The sequence below is a fragment of the Acanthopagrus latus genome, chromosome 15 (genome assembly GCF_904848185.1).
Source record: "Acanthopagrus latus isolate v.2019 chromosome 15, fAcaLat1.1, whole genome shotgun sequence".
Lineage (NCBI taxonomy): Eukaryota > Metazoa > Chordata > Actinopteri > Spariformes > Sparidae > Acanthopagrus > Acanthopagrus latus.
In genome coordinates this window covers 7,188,890-7,210,173 of record NC_051053.1, presented here as the reverse complement: position 1 = coordinate 7,210,173, position 21,284 = coordinate 7,188,890, and the positions used below count along the sequence as shown (strand labels likewise).

Genomic DNA, 21,284 nt, shown 5'->3' with positions numbered 1-21,284 from the left:
AGTTCTGAATGGCTTTTTTTAAGGCACCGTGTGTGTTCCTATTGCAAGAATCTGGCTGTTTCGATGAATATTTTGGCTGACAGCCCTCAACTATTAATCCCTGACCATTGTAACATTGTGATTTATAAGGCACCCCACCAGAGAGCACAATTGAGTGGTGTGTCCCCTCAGAGTTGCCCAAGTATGTCACTGCTCAGTGCACTAACACTACGCCTCCATGTCCCTTTTATTATTTTCTTATCAAACCAGCTCATTTAGGTGGAACCCAAGACACTCGGTTAAATTTGTGCCAGCAGTGTTCAGTGTTTACCCCGGGCCGCTGTTTCTCCCAGTCATGCTGTTTTTACACACAGCGTTCTTATCTTAGCTCCCCTGGCTAGTTGGCCAATGTTGTTTTATGCATATGAGGCTGAACAAAGCCACGAACATGTGGTGCAGAGTCGAGAATGCTTTTAAACCTGGCACAGGAATGTATGTTGGTGGTAACGGGACGTATATAAATATCTTATTTTGGTCCACAAACATGGCTCACGGTCTCAAACTGTGGCCACTGGCTTGTCGGCCTTCTCACCTGTAACTCCGCCACCATCCCCCTCCACTTCCCCGTGTGAAATATCTTTATGCATCCCCAACTGCTGCACATGCACGCACATGGATGGGCACGGCTGGTGTGCTCTGTCACATGTAGAAGCTCCATTCCCTTTTTTTTTTTTGCTTTCCGTCCCCTCCTACACCACACTAGAGTGCGCTTCGCTGTACAGTCGGTGTGCGGGAAGCTGCTCCGCGGGGAGCTGATCATCTCCAAAGTAACGAGGCAGCGAAGTCGGAGAAACTCTGTCCCACTCACAGAGTGCAGTAGGTGGCGGAACGGCCTTTGTGCTCAAATGTCACACTTGTGCTCTTTATTTCCTGCCTTTTAAATTATAATCTTTGTGACACCCGAATGGAGCACCCGGCACACCTACATGCTGCGTACAAAGAGCTTTTGTGATAACTGCGCTCTGTAGATGTCAAGTGTCACATTGTTTCTTTTTATTTGTAGTCTGACTAAGGCCTACATCTTCCACATGGGTTTAGGATTGTTATTACGTCTTCAGCTCGTTAATGCAACCTCTGTAGACTCTTCTACTTCACATCCTGAAGTTCTAGGCGCAGGAAAGCTACAGGCAAAAGCCCGTAAACTGGTTAGAGAGTCGTTCCCTGCAAGACGGCTGTTATTTTTACAGTCAGTAATGCTCGCTGTCAGAAGCATGACACTTATTCCCTCTGTACTGGATCCTCTCCTCACTCCCCGAGCGTCTCTCTGCTGTCATTTCTCCCCGTTCGCCCACTCATTCTTATGTCTAGTTTGTGTGTTTGTGATACGTGTGTGTGCGTGATTTTGAGTGTATTGGCTCAGGTGCACGCCTGTTTGGATAGAACTAATTTCTCCCGCGAGATACAGGAAATAAGTGTCATTCAGGATTTATTTTGCGACACGCAAATACAAACACAAACACACACACACACACATACACACACACACACACACAACCCTCAGAGTTGGAAAGCTTTCATGCTAGTGGCTCTGTGAGCGATTTGAACTAATGTTGGTTAACTTTAAGAAAGATTATGTTAGACTAGTTGGAGTTTTGGTGACGGGATCACCAAAGTTACTGCAGTCTAACCTGGGAGGAATGTGGATGTGGTTAGAACATTTCATGGCGGTCCATCCAGCAGCTGTTGCCAAGACCTGCTGCTTCAATATATATATGTCAACATCACTGTACTGCCAGAGGAAGAGTCAGGGGGTCACCAGCAGGTACGACGCATCATCTGAGAACCACCAATGTCTTTAGATGGCGATCAATCCCATAGTTGCTGAAAAAACAGAAATGTCAACCTCACAGTGGCACCAGAATAAAAGTCAGAAGATCCTCAGTGTCACTCGGCTTCATCCTCTGGGGACTTTGATTGTTTGTACAAAACTGAATGACAATCCATCCAAGAATCGGATCAGATATTTCATCTGGATGAAATCATTGTCCGGTTTTAAGCTTCTGCTTCCCTAACAAGTCGTCATGGCCTCTGTAAAATGTGACAATCACCGTCATCGACCGGTGATTTTAAACCGATCTATAAATGTCTACATAATCAGGCTCCTCGAGTGCTCTGTGACCTTGTAGATCCATTCACATATTCGGGCTTGTTAGCATGCGGAGCAGACAGCAGTGAAAACATTTATCATTGTTTGTACGAACATATTTTTTTTCATATTCTAACTGGGAGCTTTTCAAAACTGAACTCAAACTGAAACAGTTTTTGAAGAGGGATCAGTTGTGCGGTCATGAATCATCTGGTGCTTCTTGTTTCATGATGTTTTATTGTAGTGCATTAGAGTGCGCGTCTTCATGTATTTACTGTTGAGTTTGTGTTTGTATTGTCTCTTGTGTATTCATCTTTGAGTCTGATGTTTTATGTATTTTAAAGGGTTTAAAGGCAGGGCATTAGTCCATAAATGCTGTGGCTATAGCATCGGTTTATTGTCTGCATACATATAGACGTAAACTAAATAAAACCACTCTTGTCCTCACGGTCTAGTGGTGTGAAGTGACTTGGTGGGTGCTGCGGTCATTGTCCTTGTCCATCCGTCACGGTGAACATGTCCCCTCAGCACTTTAGGAATAGCAGTTGCTCCTGCAGCGACAGCTCACCTTATCCATCCTTGTTTGGAGACTGTCAGAATATTAAGTTTCCCCAATACGCAAACAGGAAACAAACTGTCCTCTGTCTATGCTAATGCAGAGGTTGATTAAATCAACCATTATATGGAACTCTCAGGCATCCTCTTAGGGTGTTTGTGTGTGCGTACATGAGTGGGTGAGCCTTTTTCTTCTTTTCTCACCACCTCCTGGCCTCCGCTCTTTATGCATGAATCAGCAGGATTGTTTTTTTTTTTGTTTTTTTTCCCTGATTCGGTTGAATGTGAGTATGTGTTATTGTGGGCACCTTTTCTGCATAGAGAAGCAGACAGAGAGTATTTGTATGTGTAAAGGAATTTCTTAAGAACAAAAGAGGCGGCGGGCGAGCAACAGACTGCTCAAATTGTGCATGTAATTCACTGCATCATTCATCTTGGCGGCTCTTCGTGAACGCTCGTCTCCGTTTTCCTCCGTGCCTGCTCTCAATTAGACGCTCTCTCCTAATGCGCTCCATTCCTCTTCCAGCGTTGCCACTCCATCTTGTTCTTCCCCTCGTCCTTGCCCATCCTTCCAAACTATGCTTTGAGACTTAAGGAGCCAAAGGGGGGAAAAGGACGAGCGAGAATGGATAGAGCCAGAGATAGTGGGTGTAATCGACAAAATTGGTTGGCAGAGATGAGTCGATAAGAGGGGGACGGATAAATGAACATTAGAGAGGAAAAAACCCCAAAGCACCCTTTTAGAGCTGCAGGTTTAAAGCCAGGCTCTTTTCACAGGGAGAAGTACTTTTCCAAGACTTTCAGAATGGAAATGGCTCTGAAAGGAGTGCTCCACCGTGCAGCCGGGAGACCCAGTGAATTGGGAACAAGGGCCAGCACGGCTGCATTTATTATGAGCTGCACTATATATTATAGATAGAGGAAAGTTGTGAAGCCTTGAGAGTTTCTTTTTCTTCCGCCGCTGCCCTGCACGCCTCACCTCGCGCGGCTTCCTTTCCTCTGTCACCCGTGCAGACTAAAAGAGGAGGCCGAGCAGCGGGAGAGAGGAGCACACGGTTTATATTTTAAGAGAAAGCAGTGGAGGAGGAGAGCAGAGAGAGGCTAGAAGGCAGCGCTGACAGCAGCGGAATTGGAGTATATAAGAGAAGAAACGCCATGGATTCAAAATGTATTTTTGCACAAATGTTTGGCACAGTCGACAGGAGCGCTTTGTCGTCATTGTCAATGATGTTGCATGTCTAATCATCCCCCTGCAGCAATACATGACTTAGCGGTGACTGAGACCATTAGCCTCGGTCATTTTCATTTGAAAACCAACGAGCAGCACAGTTAATGTCTGCTTTCATGTATGTCACCTTTTTGTGACTGAATTGTTGTTATAACTCTCACAGGTTTTGCCTTCCACATTATGTAATTTGCGGTGTCTGTGTGTGTAGCTACACCGACCCAATGAAATAATGGCCGCGACTGAATATGTATCACCAAAGTTCATGCGAGGGCACATTAAGAGCATTATACGTAAATATGACAAAAATAAAAGACAATCACACAGCATTACAACGTTTCCCACAATGCCCTCATCTAAACTGTGGTCCTGGTAAATTGCCTATTAAATAAAGACCTTACATAAAAGGGCAACACATTTTTTTTAAACACCTTATCTATTATGACTTTAATGACATTTTAATGACTTTATGAACTCAAATAATGAAGAATTAATGACTGAAACATGCTAAATTAACTCCTCAATGAAACGGCGAGGACAGGAGGAAAAGAAAGAAGAGATGAGCGTGGGAATCATTGTGGTGTTTGAATACAACATAAGGTCGACTCACACAGAGCACACACACACACACACACACATGCGTCCATGCATCCGAGCGCACATTTTTTTCATTACCTCCTGCGTGGTTTGACGGGACCTTTGTGGAGTTGTTTATGTTTCTGCTCCTCTGTGAAGCATCACATACACGGGCCTGTCACAGAGACTGATGACAGGACAAAGAGCCGCGCCTCTTTTCTTCGTATTATTGGACGTAGCTGCTCTTTTTTTTTTTTTTTTTTTAATCTCGGGTATCACCAGAGAGAGAATGAGTTAAAAAAAAAAAAAAAAAGAAAAAAGTCTGCTTAGGTGTAAGTGCCAGCGTCAAAAGCTGGATGTCTGAGAACTTCCTCCAGCTTGATGACACCAAATCTGAGGTCATCGTCTTTGCCCTTATCGTCTGAAGCGATTGATAACGAGCTCCTCGGTCCACTGGCCTCCGATACGAAGCGCTCAGAACGAAATCTTGGTGTAACGTCCGACTCTGACCTCAGGCTAGGCCCTCATTAAAAAGGTTGTCAAATTGGTTGTGTCTTTCACTGATCTCTCCCAGATGTTTCTCCACTGCCTTCAACCCATGGAAAATGCTGCTTATTTATTGATATACAAGTGCACTGGTGCCTCCTCATTAAAAGGGTGGTTCCACCAATTTTTCACATTAAACTGCACAAGTGAGAAAGTAATCACAACACTGGAATAAAGAAAGTGATCGCTTTGGCGTTGCTTTATTGATTCTGTACTGTCAGTAACAAATCCAACAGTCTTACTGACCAGTGAACTGCATTTAAAGAAAAAAGAAAGTGCCTACATCACCCATAATGGAACTTACCCAGTGTGACATCCCTGGAGGTAATTTGTCTGATTACTTGCAGCCACAAAAGATGTTATACTTCTTTTTCACATATGCGGTAATACTCCCTTTGGGTGGCCAAAGGCATCTGCAGCGGCATCACTGTGGTCTTACAAATCTTTGCTCCAAACATCTGTTACAGTTCATTTACACAGTAAAAAGTTGGAAAAAGAAAAAGATGTTCTTTTTCAAACCTCATATTGAAAAATTGAGAGAACCTTGACTAGACTTTTTGTGAACACAGTGCGAGGCACTGATGTTATCGTTTAGTGCCAAGAGCAGTTTTTCCCCCTCGTTATTCACAGTTAATGATGAGTTTAGGTGTTCAGAGAAACGTGCAGCTGTTGGACATAAACCTCTCAAAAGAAGTTAACCACTCAGAAAGAAAAGGAAGAGGAAGAACCCCAGAGAGACCCGGAGAGAAGAAGAGCGTTCAAGGGAGTTCGAGTGTGAACTCGATCCGCCTTCCCCCGCCGCCCTCCTCCTCCTCATCCTCCTCCTCCTGTCACCGATCCATACCTGTCCGCCCACTGATTTCCCATGAGCCTTTGGGTGATTGGGTGAATTCATCCAAGTTGTGCCCCCTTTCCACGGAGTTCATATACACAAACACACGTGCGAGAACACTGGACTGTACACGAGCGCTCACATTCGGGATGCACTCCCACGCACGCGCCCGCTCGCTCGCTGTCCTCTGTGTCTTACATAACACTTGTGTTTACAATGATGGAGGATGGATGAGCCGCCTGTTAGGAAAAAACTTGCAGGCAACGGGGTTTCGCGTCCTCCAGGAATCCGTGCAACATCATTTCTTATGCTCTGAAAGATGTTTGCCTGTGAAGCGTGCGCCTCTGTTTACATTGTCAGGTCTGTTTTAAATGCTGCAGAGTCTGCCGAGTGTCTCGTCTTTGATCACTGGGTTGTTATAGTGGGATGTGGTTCACCCTGGCTCACCTCTGGCTCCCTGCCCACATGTGGAGAGAGACGGCAACCGAGAGCGGGAGAGTGAGGAACAGAGAAAAACTATTTTCCACTGCCTCATTTTGCCACAGTCTCCGTTTCAGGGGCGATGACTCCCCCCCCCCCCCAACGCCATCGCTGTCATTAGTTGGAGGTGTCTCAAACACACACACACACCTACACTCAGCAGAAATAGTGAAGAGCTGAAGCACTTAAGGAACCCAGCGTGCGGCGGAGAGTGGGCTCGGTAGATTGAGTTGAGAGCAGGGTGGAGAGTTCAGCCGCAGCCCCGCCTGACGGACGGACGGCCAGCAAAGCTCCTTAAGGAAGCTGGAGATGGTGTCAAGAGAAGTGAAGGATTACATTACGGGAGTTAGTGATTATAGTAGTGAAGTGTAAGTGCTGCACTTGTCATGATCAAAGCTGCTATTAGTGCTCTTAGAGAGGATCAAATCATGCTCATGAACCATGTAACATGAGCTCAGACGGAGGAGCTGTCAAGCAGGAGAGAAGACGGAGAGTGATTTCAGGAGTGTTTGACATTTTTTTGTTCTCTTTCATGGGTGTGTTCTTGCTTTTTGGTCGCTGGGTGGGAAGGTGTAGGTTTGAGGTCTTGCTCAAGGAGACGTTGGCAGGGTGCTTTGGGATTAATGCCCGATCTGCCTGCATTGGAGCAGTCACCCTAAACACCCTGCCTTGGACTCTGTTATGTCTGTATAACCTTTGCGCTGACACTGTGATGAATTATCCCCACTGGGGTGCAAAGCGCAAATACCTTCCCATCAATAATTCCCATCCAGCCCCTCCATCAGCCTGTGGCAGCCTCCAAATTTCTGCACCGTGGCACAGAACATGAGCGGAAAAAGTTGCTGTAAGCTCGCTGAAAGACAAACGGCTCTCTTGACGCTCCATGCATGGTCCCACACACAAATAGACAGTCGCCTCAGCTTCAGGCGAGTCTCTCTGAGGATTCCCAATCAGGTAGGCTGGTGCCTGAACCGCAGCGAAGGTGACCTCTTGTCCTCCGACGGTTGACAGCGATGGGACTGATCTGTCCCCGTTCTATTAGGGCTGATTATATCATTTGGATACAGATGGGTCGTTTAACCCAGCAGCTGTCCTCATCAGACACACCAGACTGAGCCCCCTGGTTAATGGCTCACGAGAAGCTGTGAGGGGAGCAGAGGCTGGCAATGAAGAGGAAAACGCGCAAATGAAATACATGGGCACCAGGGTGGAGCAGTGGATGGAGTGGGCCGACCTGTGAGCAAAAGGGCTCGGACCCATTTCCTGCCAAGGCTGTGCATGTGTGGTCCGTGTTGGCAGTATCCTGAACGCTGTCACGCTCGCGCCAGCAACAATAAGTGAAATTTATCCTTACCAGCAGGGCGTGTACCGGGTAGAATTTTGTGGAATGTGACAATTCAGGAGCTGTTAAGAGTAAATGACGGAAATTGACATTTTGGACAAAGTCAGCATGTACGTATCTGACTGTATTTATTTTGATGCGTCAGTGGATTAGAATTCAAACGAAGGTAGAGAACTGTAAAGTTGATATGCTTTTCCATCCCCATAATACCTTGCAGTCATGGGATATTTTAACCCACTTGGCCGCGCGGCAGCGATTGGTGGGCAGAGAATTGGACTGCCTTGTAGCTTTAACGCTGAGCAGACAACTTTCCCCCTCATTAGCATTTCCCTGTGGTATTACTGCTGGAGCCGCCAGAGCAAAGACGGTGTCACCAACATGGCTACCGATAGCAGCCTGGCTTCTGTCCCAAGCATAGAAACGTAGGGAAATCTCAATTAGACCCAGAAACCCTGACGTTGCTCTGAAAAGGTGAAGTTGTGTAGTTACTCACTGATTTAGTAGGAAGGAAGGAACCATCCAGACTCCCGCTGGTGAAGGGAAACACCTATCAACAAATTTTGACAGTGCCTATCACCAGTTTAAATAGGGCTGCAATAAAGAAAAAAGTTTATTTTGTGATATATTAGTGTAATACAGTACACTTTTCCCTTTTTTATCATATGAAAAAGTAGCCATCATGATTTAAATTCCAAAGGGAGTTGTTTATAGTAACCGTTCTGTTCGGTCAGATGTTAAGTTTCTTTTTCGCTGTCACTGTATATTTCTTGTTGTTTTTCTTCTTACAAACCATCTGGTGCATATGGTTTATAAAACCACCATGAGCTGTGTGTCAGATGCGTTCCTACATCAACAAGCAGCAAACATCAGTGAGTCAGAGCGGGCCAGGTAAGATGTTTTTTTTTTTTTTTTTTTTTAGAGAAGGAATTATGTCATACAGAAATAAATGTTGCACTCCATACAGCCATCCACCCCCACAAGTTGGATGCTACTGTAGAATACATCATCAAGGCGGTTAGACAGAGGATGCTCTTAAATTGCAGGCTGCCTTCACAGAGACAAAGTGAGCAGTGGATGGAAAAGGGGGACGGTGAACATGTGGTTCTGGCATTAATAATGTTCCCGTCATTGCCACAGGACTCTCCGCTACAGCCGCATGGAGTCTAATGAAGTGTAATTCACAAAACTGCTCTCGGGATGAAGAGAGGGGAGGGCGGTAATGGAGTGTTTGAGTCAGCATCACTGACACCAGTTTTAGGTCAGAGAGGAGGGTGCTGGTAAATTGGGTTACTGCAAAGAGGTCTGATTTAATCGCCGCAAAGTCTGAGCCGCGCTTTGGTGTCGCACATGCGTCTTCCGCGCACCGAGTGGACCCGATGTGCTTCTGTTCCTCCTCCTTTATCCCCAGCTCTTCTTCCCCAGCGACACCTCCGCTCGGCAGCATGTAGCTCACATGCTCCTTAATGAAAAAGCTCCTCGCCGGGGCCTGTGGGAGACACACACGAGCACGTAGCGCGGATAAGACGCACACGCTGGTATTGAACCGGTGTGCCTGTGGTCCGGGCGGGGGTGGGATAAACGCTGTCTTCTTTTGCAGAGAGAGGACAGACTCTGAAAATGGAAGCGTAGATTTTCTCTCCTCCTCCTCCTCCTCCTCCTCCTCCTCACAGGCAGCCGAGCTCAGAGGGGCTCCGTCTCTCAGCGGCTCTCTGATCTTCGAGTCACAAAACACCTGCTGCCTGCCTTCAGACAGGCAGGGAGCGAGAGGGGAGGGGAGGGGAGGGGAGGGGAGGGGGTGCAGTAGTCAAGCCGCTGAGAGGTTGGGTGTGACAGCGAGAGGAAGAGAGTCGCAGGCTTCAGAGGGAAAATACAAGCGCGCCTGCGTTCGACGACATCATGTAAAACAGGAGTGGAGCAAGATGCAGCAAAGGCGAGGTGGTGGCACGAGTTCGCGTCGACACGGGCGCTTAACGAGTACCGCAAACCATCTCTCGCAGAGCGTTTGATGCCTTCAAGGAGGCGCCTGTAGCGTCAGGCCCGGCCGACTCCGCCGCCTGACAGTGAAAAACAACGTGAAAGTCACAGCATCTCCCCTGTGGGTTATCTGTAGACCTCGTGGCCCAGACATCCATTCCTCTTGCTCTTTATTTGTCAGTGTTGTCTCCCCCGGGTGCTGTCCCCCTAACTTCATTCATCTACCTGTGCCATACCCCAGCAGCAGCTTCATCCCAGGCTTTAGGAATACGCAAGGAGCTTCCAGAGGGGATCAGTTCTGACAACAGTAGGGGGGAGAGCGGGGCTTTAGCCGTAGATTACAAGTGCGACCAATTCTCTGTAATTCATTGACAGCATCTTCTTATTCCTCTTCCTGTGTTTCCCGGCTGTGACGTGAACTTAAACGAACTTTCACAGCCTTCCTGCTCCGTCCCGCCACCACAACTGTAAACCGATGCAGACTGACGGATCACTGTGACGCCCACGGCAAAGTGAAAACAAGAAATCTGAAAGTACAGGGCGGTAAAGACCAGTAAATACCTCTGTAAATACCTCCCAACTCTTTTTTTTTCCTCCTCCTGGCTCCATTACACTGTTGCCATATTTTCTGTGAGCGAGATAATTGACTGCAAATAAAAGCAGTCAGCAGTAAACCGCAGCTAGACATTAATCAGAGGGGAGTCGGCACAAATAAACGCTTTGATTTGTCTGAAGTCGTTACAAACTCAAACATTAATTTAGATTTAACCTCAGTCGAGGTATGTATAATGTATAGTATTAGAATGGATCGTTTCCATGTGGTGTTTTTAACTCCTTTTTTAATAATCTTTTTTTGCCTTGAGGGCATCACAAGCCCCAAGGAAAAATGAAATGTAGAGAGAAATGATATATGTCTTTCTGTGAGAGATAATTACGTTTTTATGCCTGAATTTAAAAATTTTTTTTTTTTTAGAGCCACAGCAGCACAGTAGTGGTCTGTATCTGCCCTCTGCTGGTCTACACTGTTTGGTACAGCCAGTTATTTTAAAGCCGGTGGACACAGCAGTGAACGCCACACTATGTATTTTTGAAACAAATCCAAGGGAAGTGTCTCCACTGGAGTTCTGAGACTGAACCCGGAGATGTCAGTGCTGTTTCAAGTCTGAGTTTCTCTGCCAGATGTGAAACTTACTGACTTATATCGTAATACGTTTATTTATGTTCGTCTTTGCTCGTCCTTGAGTTTTAATTCTAACTCTTAACAGCTGTCTTGTCAAGATGTTCGTCCACTGGTCAGACTGGGGACGGAGGACCAATGTATGATTTATACCTTACATATTTGCTCACATACTCAGACTCACAAATTATTAATTATTCCGCAATCCATATTGGCTTATCCAAAGAACAGCCTGAAATGAATATTCATTAGCGTTCACATTAAAGTGCTCAACAGTAAAGCCGTATTCCTCTGCCATGCATAATTAGCTACTAATAGCGTTACTTTTATTTTCCCTCTCACTCCCTGGTTTTTTAGAAAAGTCAGAATGTGTATGTGTGCATTTGGGAAGTTTCTCTCCCCCCCTGTGCCTTCTCTTTATCCATCTGTCTTCCCTCAGGACAGAGTAACTGCTCCTGGAGCTGTGGCTGTGCAGGTTTTCTGCCTGCAGATGGCGGTAGTGTCATAGAGGTCATTTTCTGCTGTTTGGTATCTTCGCCGCTCGACAGCCCAAGGCTACAGTGCCATGTTTAATAAAAATGAAAGCGCCATCTCATTTAAAATCTGACAGTGTTCAGTGCTGCTGCTTAATATCCACCAGGCCCAGATATCAGATATGTCATCTTTTCCAATATTAGCTGTTTAACCCTCGCTGGTATCAGGCAACTATTCCAAAATATCCTCCTTAAGTGAAATATTAGATGCTTGATTACGACATTATGGTATTTACTTGTCCAATTAGCTAATGTGTAAAATGATAGAAACTCTTAAAGTACATGTCAAATATGCTAATCAAATTAAATTAAAACTGAGAGTCCGAACAAACTATACAGTTGAAAGAATGTTAATGGACTACTGTTAAAGGAGCACTATGTCAATTTTCATTGACAAATTTTTGTGAATGCTTAAACAAGCTCAATAAACAATCTCTCTTTGTTTTCATGACCGAATAAACTGAATAAACAAACTGACCTCAAAGCACAACACACCTTCAAACTGCGTTGCGGCGGGCCCTGCCACCTTTCTAGCTTCAAACTGTGTTCTGGGGACCTTATTTTCCAGATTGCATTAAATTATGGGAAAGATAAATATTTCTGAGTTTGTATTACCTCATTCATATTGTAAACACTCAGATCTGCAAACTTCTCCAAAACATTCTTGTAGCTTAGTGATACTTAAATCAAGTTTGAAGAGTAGTCATTTCTTTGAGTAGATGGGACAGTTTCACTTCTCTCCTCGATCTGGCTCACCCTACCCGCTTGCACTTGACTGTGGAGTGTCGTCTCTCCATCAGCTCATGCTCGCGGCTGTGGAGAGCCCTCGCGGCGCATTAAAGGGGAGTGTATAAATAAACAGGTAAATTGTTGGAGCGCACTTGCCACTCTCCACGAGCAGGAAAAAAAAACAAAAAAACGTCCGTCGCCATGGATACGGATGATTGCCTCGCTCGTTCAGCTCTCTAGTCACCCCACATTATGGGCTGTAAATGCGTAACATCCCCAAATCAATCTGCATGTCGTGTTCATTCCTAATTGAATGATGGGAATGATGCGTGTGAAACAAATTAAAGCTATTAAGTTTGTGACTAAGTGATATTTTGTGAAAAGGGGGCAGTGTTTATGTGCATGACTGAAACAATGTCAGATGGCACTTCAGATGGAAAAGTGTACATGATGGAGACATATTTGTCATCATGATATGAGACTGTATATCGTCTTGGATTCTGAATATTGTTATAATATCCTGGTTTTAAAGGCTCACAGAGGAGTGATGGCATTTTTTTAACTTATCAAGCTTTTCTGCTTACATTCCTCATCATCACATATTATGATCATCATGGTCAAAATACACTCTTTCACAATGTCAACCACGTGTTTGAAATGATTTCTTCACCCACGTGAGTATTTTTTCTGTCTTTTTTCAGTTACAGAGCTATGACAGTATGAATATGTGATCAGTCACTTTGAAAGCTGGTTCTGGAGCAGCACCGATTATGATGCTCAGGAACAACATCGACACAGAGATATCACATTGTGCGCATCATGATGTCACCTGAATATCGTGCATTATTATCTAGGGCCTTATGGTCCTAACATGTCGCTTTACTTCAGTATCTGCTGTCCACGCTCATGCCAGAAATGAACATTTATGTCACGTTCGTACAATAAGCATAACAGTTAGGCTCTTGCACTCTTTGGCACGTTGTTCCCAGCAGGAAACTTTGCTGGAGTGGTTCAGTCTGGTAATTTTGGTATTTGAAAAGTATTTGGTAAAGGCCACAAAGTGATCGTGGTTAAAGGTCCAGTGTGTTTGGATTTACTGTCGTCTAGAAGTGAAGTTGCAACCCACTGATCAGCCCGCATCTTACATTCCACTGTGGTGGCTGCTAAAAATGTGAAAAAAACTGTAGCTCGAACTAGTGTTTGTTTTGTCCTTTCTGGGCCACCGTAGAAACATGGACGTGCAACATGGTGAACCCCATGGAAGAGGATCCACTCCTTCTGTAGATATAAAAGTTTCAATAAAGGGCAGAAAAACAAGATCTCTTATTTTCAGGAGATTATACACTAATGAAAACACCATTATGAATATCATCGTACTCAGTACTCAATCCTATGCACTGGACCTTGACCATGATTTTTTGGGGGGTATTTTTTATTCAGTAACTTACAGTGAAGGAGCTTTGCAACACACACGACATTTCAATGACAATGCGAATATGGTGTAGTTTAGCTTTAAGTCAAGCATTTTATAGTCCACTTCAGGTCCAAACAGGCCAGTTTGTTAAAGAATTGAAAAAAAAAACCTAAACGCAGACCTGTGCCGAATGAGCAGAAACAAACAAGTCGCGGTGGCCAGAGTCTCTGTCTCAGCCCTGTGAACTTTCTTAATTTCTTGTTTGTATTGAAGGCTGAGCTGCACATCCCTGAAGACGAGTGCTTCCACCTGTGCCTCTTCCTCGCTCCTCCCTCTTCTCCCCTCCTTCCCTCCACAGTCACATGTTCTCAGTGAATAGAGTGTTGAGTGGGTTTCACCAGCTGGTGCCTTTGCCTGCCACATAAATAGTGTTAAAAACAAATGTGCGTGTGTGTGTGTGTGTGTGTGCATGTGTCTTTGCCAGATACTTGAGTGGAGTGTCGGTGTCACATCTGCCCTCCAACATTCCTGTGTGCCTTTGTGCTCGTATGGCAGCCTACACAGAGTGCTGCACTGATTCCAAATCTGCTAAATCATTATGTTGGTGCACACACACACACGCACACACACACATGCTATCTTTCATAACATTTTCTCATTCAGTACAAACCTTGATGTACTACTCAGGGTTTGAATTGAGTTTTGGAAACATAACAGCGCAGCGAGGAAGCAGGTGAGGTCAGTGAGGCAGTCAGCTTGATTTATCTTCCTGTTGACCTGCCAAAAGAGCCCCAGACTTCAAGGCTACGTGATGATGTTTCTGACTGGGACTTCATGGTCGGGGCAGGTCTTAGGCCCCCCGGGGTCTCCATCTTAATGATGGATCCAGTCACTCAGGCAGCCTGCCGATCTGGCGCTTCCCCGTCAGGTCAATGGTGCAGCAAGTCTGCCTGCTACTTAACTCATCTTTCCTCTTGTCTGTTTGACCTCTCGCTGTGTGCCAGCGTGTTCCTCCTTCCTTCCTTCCTTCCCTTCCTGTCCATTTTTATGTGTTTGGATCTCTTGCCTGACATTTTAAACCTGCCACTATTTTTACTCCTCACATGAATACACTTAAGAGCTGCTCGCGTTTGATTGAAGTCTCAATTAATACATCAGTGCTCAATACAAAAGCTTTTGCCGGCGGATAATTGGTGCTAAAAGGGCCCGCCACGTGAGGTCTTGTGTTCTTTGTCCGTCTTGTGTTTCTTGGCAATACTCGCTAATGGACTGCAGCCTGGATTTGGCTCCGCTAGGTTCACACCCTGGACATCTTGGTGGTGGTGACTCAGACTCCTGGATGGCAAAAAAAAACAAACAACAACAAAAAAACACACACACATACACACACGTGCATACTCTGAGAACAGGCGGCTGACTGTTGGCACAAATCCCTGGATGGTGTCACCGTGTTTACAACAACAACAACAACACGTGCAGATCCCTCGATCTGGAGCAGCCACACCCATCCCTCGAAACTGATTCACCTCCCTCGTTGAATATCCTCATCCCCATAACAGAAAGCTGACTGTGTCATTGTGCCATTTATTTTACTTCTTTGCTTCTCACTTGTCTGTCTCGGTTCCACTGATAGGCAGCTCGAGCTTCACTGCGTCCTCTGTAAACCTGTCATATACCTGCAGTGGATCTGACTTTGCTCTACCCACAGTGCAGTAGCGGGAGATAAAAGAGCCTGAAGTCGACTATGCAAAGATTTTCTGGAAGGAAGACAGGAAAAACCAAGCGCTGACACTCAGGAAGAAGGCAAAAATACTTCAGACTTAAAGTCAGACTAGAGCTCAGAAAGACAATAATATCGCCTCGAGTTTTTAACTAAACATTCTCTGCAAAAAGGGATTCAAAAAGGAAACACAGCAACATCATTTTTTTCTTTAGAATCGCAGCGATCTGACAAATCCAACATCTGGCATCAGCCGTCAACATCTGTCATATTACGGTACATTGGCAGAGTAAACACCCACTGTCTATACTCCCCAACTTGTCGCTCCGTTCACCAGCTGTCCCGCTTCGTCACACAGCTCTGCTCGGATTCCAAAATAAGGAGGTGATCAGACACTTTTAGATTTGAGGATGGTGTGTGAGCAGTATACATACAGTGTGATTAAAAACTGTGCTGCATATTTCAGCACACGGGCACAAAAACAGTGTCACAGTATGACAGTTTTTGTGCTTTGAGTAAGAGCTCAAAGACATGCTGGTTTTTGGGGTTTTTTTTTTGAAGTTTTTATTTAAAAAACATATCAGACATGTAGTGAAAATGGTGCTCAGGCCAGGAAGAGATGCCAGTATCATCGAGACCGACGGACCCTGTCATACTGAGTCAAGATCAGCTTGTTATTGCATGCTCAGAGTGAGAGATTCAAAGTGTTCCTGATCTCCAGTACCTCTGACTGCATCTGCAGCAACCACTCTGCCCTGCACTCAGATCCTGGATTCCTTTCTGTTCCTTTCTGTTTTCATCTCTCTCGGATTTTGTTTTTTTTGTTTCAATATTTGATTTGTGTTTTGATGTTTTATTCTGTTTTTGTTTCTCACTCTCTGTATGGTCTGATTCAGGGGATGACAGAGATTTCTGATAGTTCCAGGAGGTTCTGAGCTGGCAATTAAAATGCAAGATTAATACACGATTGATTGATTCATTTACAGTACCTGGCTGCGGGTATCTGAAGCTAGCTTCTGGGAACTATTGAGAGAATCCACGATCCACTGTTGCTTTTTCCATTTGAGTAAAATGGATATGACGAAACTCTCTCAACTCAAGGGGCGGGATTCAATCGGAGGCTTGATGATTCTGTCGCCTTCCTAGAAAAAAAAATATTGCATCCTGGGCTTCGTGCTGCCCGAGAGAACTGTGATTGAGTGTTTTCAGCCAGACCTTTCTCAAGCGCTGACGCACTAAAACAAAGTGTGGAAATCTGGCTGTCTATGAGAGACGACTGTCTATGCATTATGCAGTACATTAGAATTGCCTCATGTACTGTACCTGATTTAAATCTCCACATATAAATATTGATTATTGAGCCTCTGCTTCTTCCACTCCATCTGCAGAGAGCAGAGCCATCTTTATTAAACTTTAACCTTTAACCACTGGATCATACACCCTGATCCCTTGTGTGTGTGTGTCTGTACATGTGCGTCTGTGTGCGTGGCGGGAGATGGTGTGTTGTTACAGCCACCGCTGCAAGTCTGTAATCCTTCATGCTACACTGATCACTCAATCTGTCGCTTCGGTTCTTCTTCTTCTTCTTCAGCTTTTACCTCCTGGTGCATGTGTGCGTGCGTTCTCTTTCTTAAGCTACAATGAGCCTCAAACTCTATTATTCACTGGCTTAGGGAGAGCTGAAGGCGTGCAAGGAAGGGTGCTCTTTGTGCGTGCGAGAGGGAAAATAAACTGTGTTGATCATAAGTTTGTTTGCTTCGCGCACATTTTCCTCACAAAAACCTGCCGGCTGAAGCTCGATTGAAAGACATGATGGTTCATTTGTTGCCTATAATCCTGTCCGTGATCATCTGCCTCAGATTATCTAAACACTCTGCAGATTATCCTGCCTTCTTGTACAAGAACATATCAATTTAGATGAATTTGTTTGGCTATAAATGTCATTAATACTTGTAAATACAGAATTGCTTGTTTTTGTGGTCTCTTCTTCAGCAGGGTGCATTTCTGACTGTCAATTACCTTATATTTCGTAACCTGTTGTCAGAGTTAGACATACAGTGTACCGGCAGGGTGATGAGGGCAGCGGCTGCAGGGAGCAGACAAGTTCTGCTGACAGCTGTCTCCTCCGCTGGCCCACCAACGCCAACACAAATACCTCAAGGTTCTGTGCTGCAGCCGGTCCGTCTCCTTCTCAGCTGCATGGCAACTGGTGTCTTCCCTCAAACTATAGAAATAACAGATGGAGACAGACTTGTGACAACCTAATGTGGGGCAGAAAATCAATGTTATCATTTATTGACAGAATTCAGTGAAATAGTATCCAGAGTAAACACATTTCTAAGCTTATTTGGATTCTAGTCATTTGGATCGATGACATACGTGTCTTAAATAATGGAAGTGGTTTTACAGCTTTTACATGAAACTTTTTTTTATTTTTTTAAATGATGTAATGTGGAGGAGTAGAGATCTAAGAGTCTACTGTTTTATAAAAGCTTCCTTCACAATGTAAGCTTATTGAAAATAAGTCAGTTTGGGCCCCTGTGCAGCACGTGGTGTTGTAATTGCAGCGTTTGACCAGCGGGGGGCTTGTGTACATGGAGAAGGCACTGCAGCGAGTACTCGGCTGAAACGAGTATCCAGTACCGATAATGTAGTTTTTCCTCGCTGCTTGGCGGACTTCGGTTTATTCATTTAATTTTATAACAATCTTGCTCTGCAAATAGTTAGCAACTAAGTATAGCAACTTCTGAACAACTGGTATCATTTTCAGGACCACACCCACTTCTAGGTCGAGGCCCACCCATTCAGTGTACGAACAGGGATACAAATAATTTAGCTGGCTGAACAGGTACACATACAGATGCAGATTATTGTGCCCTCACTCATCCTTACAATTAATCCATTAGTTGGTCGGTTAGTTAGTTACTTGTGCTGGTTCAAGCTTTTAGATGAAAGGATTTGTTGCATTTCTTTGTCATTTATGAAAGTAAATGAAGAGTTTTTGGATATAAGCCCGTAGAAATTGTGATGAGCATTTTATTTATTTATTCACATTTTACAGACTAAACCAGAGTTTTTTCAGTCGTGTTCCTGGGAGCCCCTTTCCTGCATGTTTCAGATCTCAGATCTCCAACACACCTGATTCAATTGAATGGGTGGGCATCAGGCTTAAACCTTGTATGGTATTTGGGTCAAATTGACTCGTTTCATTATTTTTACGAGATGAAAAATGGTTCAGTGGTTTTCTACATGAAACTCAATGGCCTCAGCTTATTTTCTGTGATAAACATGTACAAACAAACCCAGAAAAATTACTGAGCACACGTGCTACTATACCCTACACATTTCGGTCCTTCATATGGTCTTCTGGTCAGTTTGACCCGCATACATAGAAAACACACAGAAACATGCCCACACACATATACAGACACAAACATAAAACACAACTTCATAATTTAGATATCAATTCAGAGTATTCTGATACTTGAAGATGACTTTGACACAGAATATGTCCCAGGTCAGTTTGACCCGAGGGATACCAGAGGGTCCCAAAAGTGAAGACAATACAAGGGTTGATATCGTAGCACTGAATAATGAGCTGATCATTTGAGTCAGGCGTGCAGGGAAACATCTAAAACAATGAATCGACTATTCATGAAAATAATCCGATATGTAATCAGTGAATACCATAATAGTAAGTCGCAGCCCTTGTGCCATAAGTACTGCCTGCAGAAGCCAGGAGTCAGAGTAAAGACTGTGCAGTCTTTAAAACAGGGTCAGTAAAGTCTCTGCCATCTGCTCTCCCACATGCTCTTAAGTCTCCTTCGCTCGGAATCCAACAGTCAACTATCAAATCCTTCTGTGCGACTTGGTTATGTCAGCGCTCTGCCCGCCTCTGCCTGTCTGCATCGACTCCTTTGGAGTCCGGAGGAGCTCTCTGTCAAACACTCACCTGTGCTCTGACCTCTCTCTGTGACTTCTAATTGAGAGCCAGAGTGCAGAATCTGTGGAAATAGAACAAGAGTGTTTAGAGGAGGCATCTGCCTGACGTCTGATTGATTTTCTCTCTGACCTGAAGAGCAGACAGGTGTGTATGTGGATGTAAGCGTGTGTTTGTGTGTGTGTGTGTGTGTGTGTGTGTGTGTGTGTGTGTGTGTGTGTGTGTGTGTGTGTGTGTGTGTGCATCTGCCACTCAGCCAACGAGAAAAAAAAATCCATGGAGTCTGGGGTTGCCGTGGTAACGGTAATCACTTTTAATTCAGCATTGGGGAGAAGAGAGAGAGGGGATAAAGGTGGAGTGGCGGCAGTTTAGCGGGGTAATGTGGGAGCTGTGGACACAAAAACAATCAAACGTGTCGACAGGGAAAACGAGGGGAGTGTGTCTCCTCGTTTAGTGGCGGCAGAGTGATGAGGGTGAAGACTTTACTGAAATACCTTTCTTTCTCAATGCCACGAGACTCAGAAGCTCCTCCTCTCTCATCTCCTCCCTCTCTGCCGGCAGATACTAATCTCTTCATCAGCCGCTGCTGTTTGTCCAACCACCTCTTCTTCCCGTCAAGCTTTTCCCCCCCTCATTTAGAATTTTACCTCACCGGAGAGAGGAGGGAAAGACATTAATTATGCATCCCCCCCCTTTTTTTTGCCCCATCTCAACCTCCCTATCCGTCTCTTGGTGTACCTTCACTTTCTTGCTCCTTCCCTGCACCTCCTGTCCATCCTTTTTCCCTCCCTGTGTTGTGAATGCCATTAATGAAGGAGCGGGAGACAGACGGACAGACAGAGAGGGACGGTGCGTGATGCTAATTAATGGGTTTGGTTTGTTTCCTCTGTCACTTTGCTCAACCTCCTGCTGGCTCATGCACGCACAGATGCACACACTCTCTCAGAAGCTGTCGTGAGTGGAGGGAAAATAGAAAAAACGACGCTCAGATCTGCGGAGCGAGAGAAAAACCACCACCTGCCACTCAAGCCAGCTTCCTCGTAGTATACTGCTCACACACACACACACACACACACACACACACACACACGCGTGTGCACTCTCACATGTGCGCCGGTCCGTAATTTTTTCCGCCACACTCCGCTCCCAGCCAATGAGGGGGGTTCTACAGAACGTGAGGGGGAGGTGGCAGAGCGCTGCCGGCTGATTGACAGCCAGCGCCCTACAGGTGGAGGGACGAGAGAGAGACGAGAGAGAGAGAGAGAGAGAGAGAGAGAGAGAGAGAGAGAGAGAGAGAGAGACGAGAGAGAGAGAGAGAGAGAGAGAGGAGGGGGGAGGATGACAGAGTGAGGCAAGAGGAGAAGGGGGTGAGTGAGGAGGAGAAGAGAGGCAGCGGCAATTAGACTTACACACACACATACACACACACACACACACACTCACACACTCTCTCATCCTACCTTGAGAGTCCGCTTCCCCCGGCAGACTAGCCGACTTACAGCACCATCACTGTCCTCACCTCCACCTCCAGCACAGCTGCACCAAGATGAGCCAGTGCAGGAAAAGGTGCAAGAGGCAGCTCACCAAGGTGGCTCGCTATTTCTACCACTTCCTCATGGGAACGCTCACCCAAGGTAGGCACCCTGAAAAAAAACCAAAAAAAAAAACTTCCCCTCCAGCAACCGAGAGGTTTGCTGGAGTGGAGCTCAGGTGGAGTTTGCTGGTGTGTTTGGCAGAGGTGTTCAGCTCAGAGAGGAGTTTCGGATTGGTTTGCTGATGGTTGGTCCATCTGTCAGTGTCCCGTTTCCGCCGCTTAGTTTTGTTTTCTTCCTGAGTGACGACAGAGCAGGGCAGATACACTGCTGGACTGCTTGGATCCGAAACAAGCATCTCTTTTTCAAAGAGCGCGAGTGGAGTTGCAGGTTTTGTGTGTGTGTGTGTGTGTGTGTGTGTGTGTGTGTGTGTGTGTGTGTGTGTGTATATACAATACGTCTGATGGCTCTGTTTCATCTCCAGACAGAGAGACAGTAACAAAGGATAGCCATCATAAAGCTTAAAGATTCCAGTCATTATTCTCTGCACAATGTATGTTCACATCTGCTGTGTTAGTATGCAT

The 21,284-nt window shown here is 45.3% G+C and overlaps 1 protein-coding gene across 3 annotated transcripts in view; it reads left to right on the top strand.

Annotated features, from left to right (window-relative positions):
- LOC119033698 (Kv channel-interacting protein 2) overlaps positions 1 to 21,284 on the top strand; it is a 103,075-nt gene that overhangs the window by 25,226 nt on the left and 56,565 nt on the right. Inside the window, exon 1 of one of the 3 annotated variants that reach the window (XM_037124102.1) lies at positions 20,568 to 20,802. The exons of the other annotated variants lie outside the window; for them this stretch is intronic. Coding sequence (XP_036979997.1) covers positions 20,715 to 20,802 — 88 coding nt within the window. The 5' untranslated portion in view covers positions 20,568 to 20,714. Of the gene's footprint in view, positions 1 to 20,567; positions 20,803 to 21,284 lie in introns of those variants that run through there. 3 annotated transcript variants of the gene reach the window in all.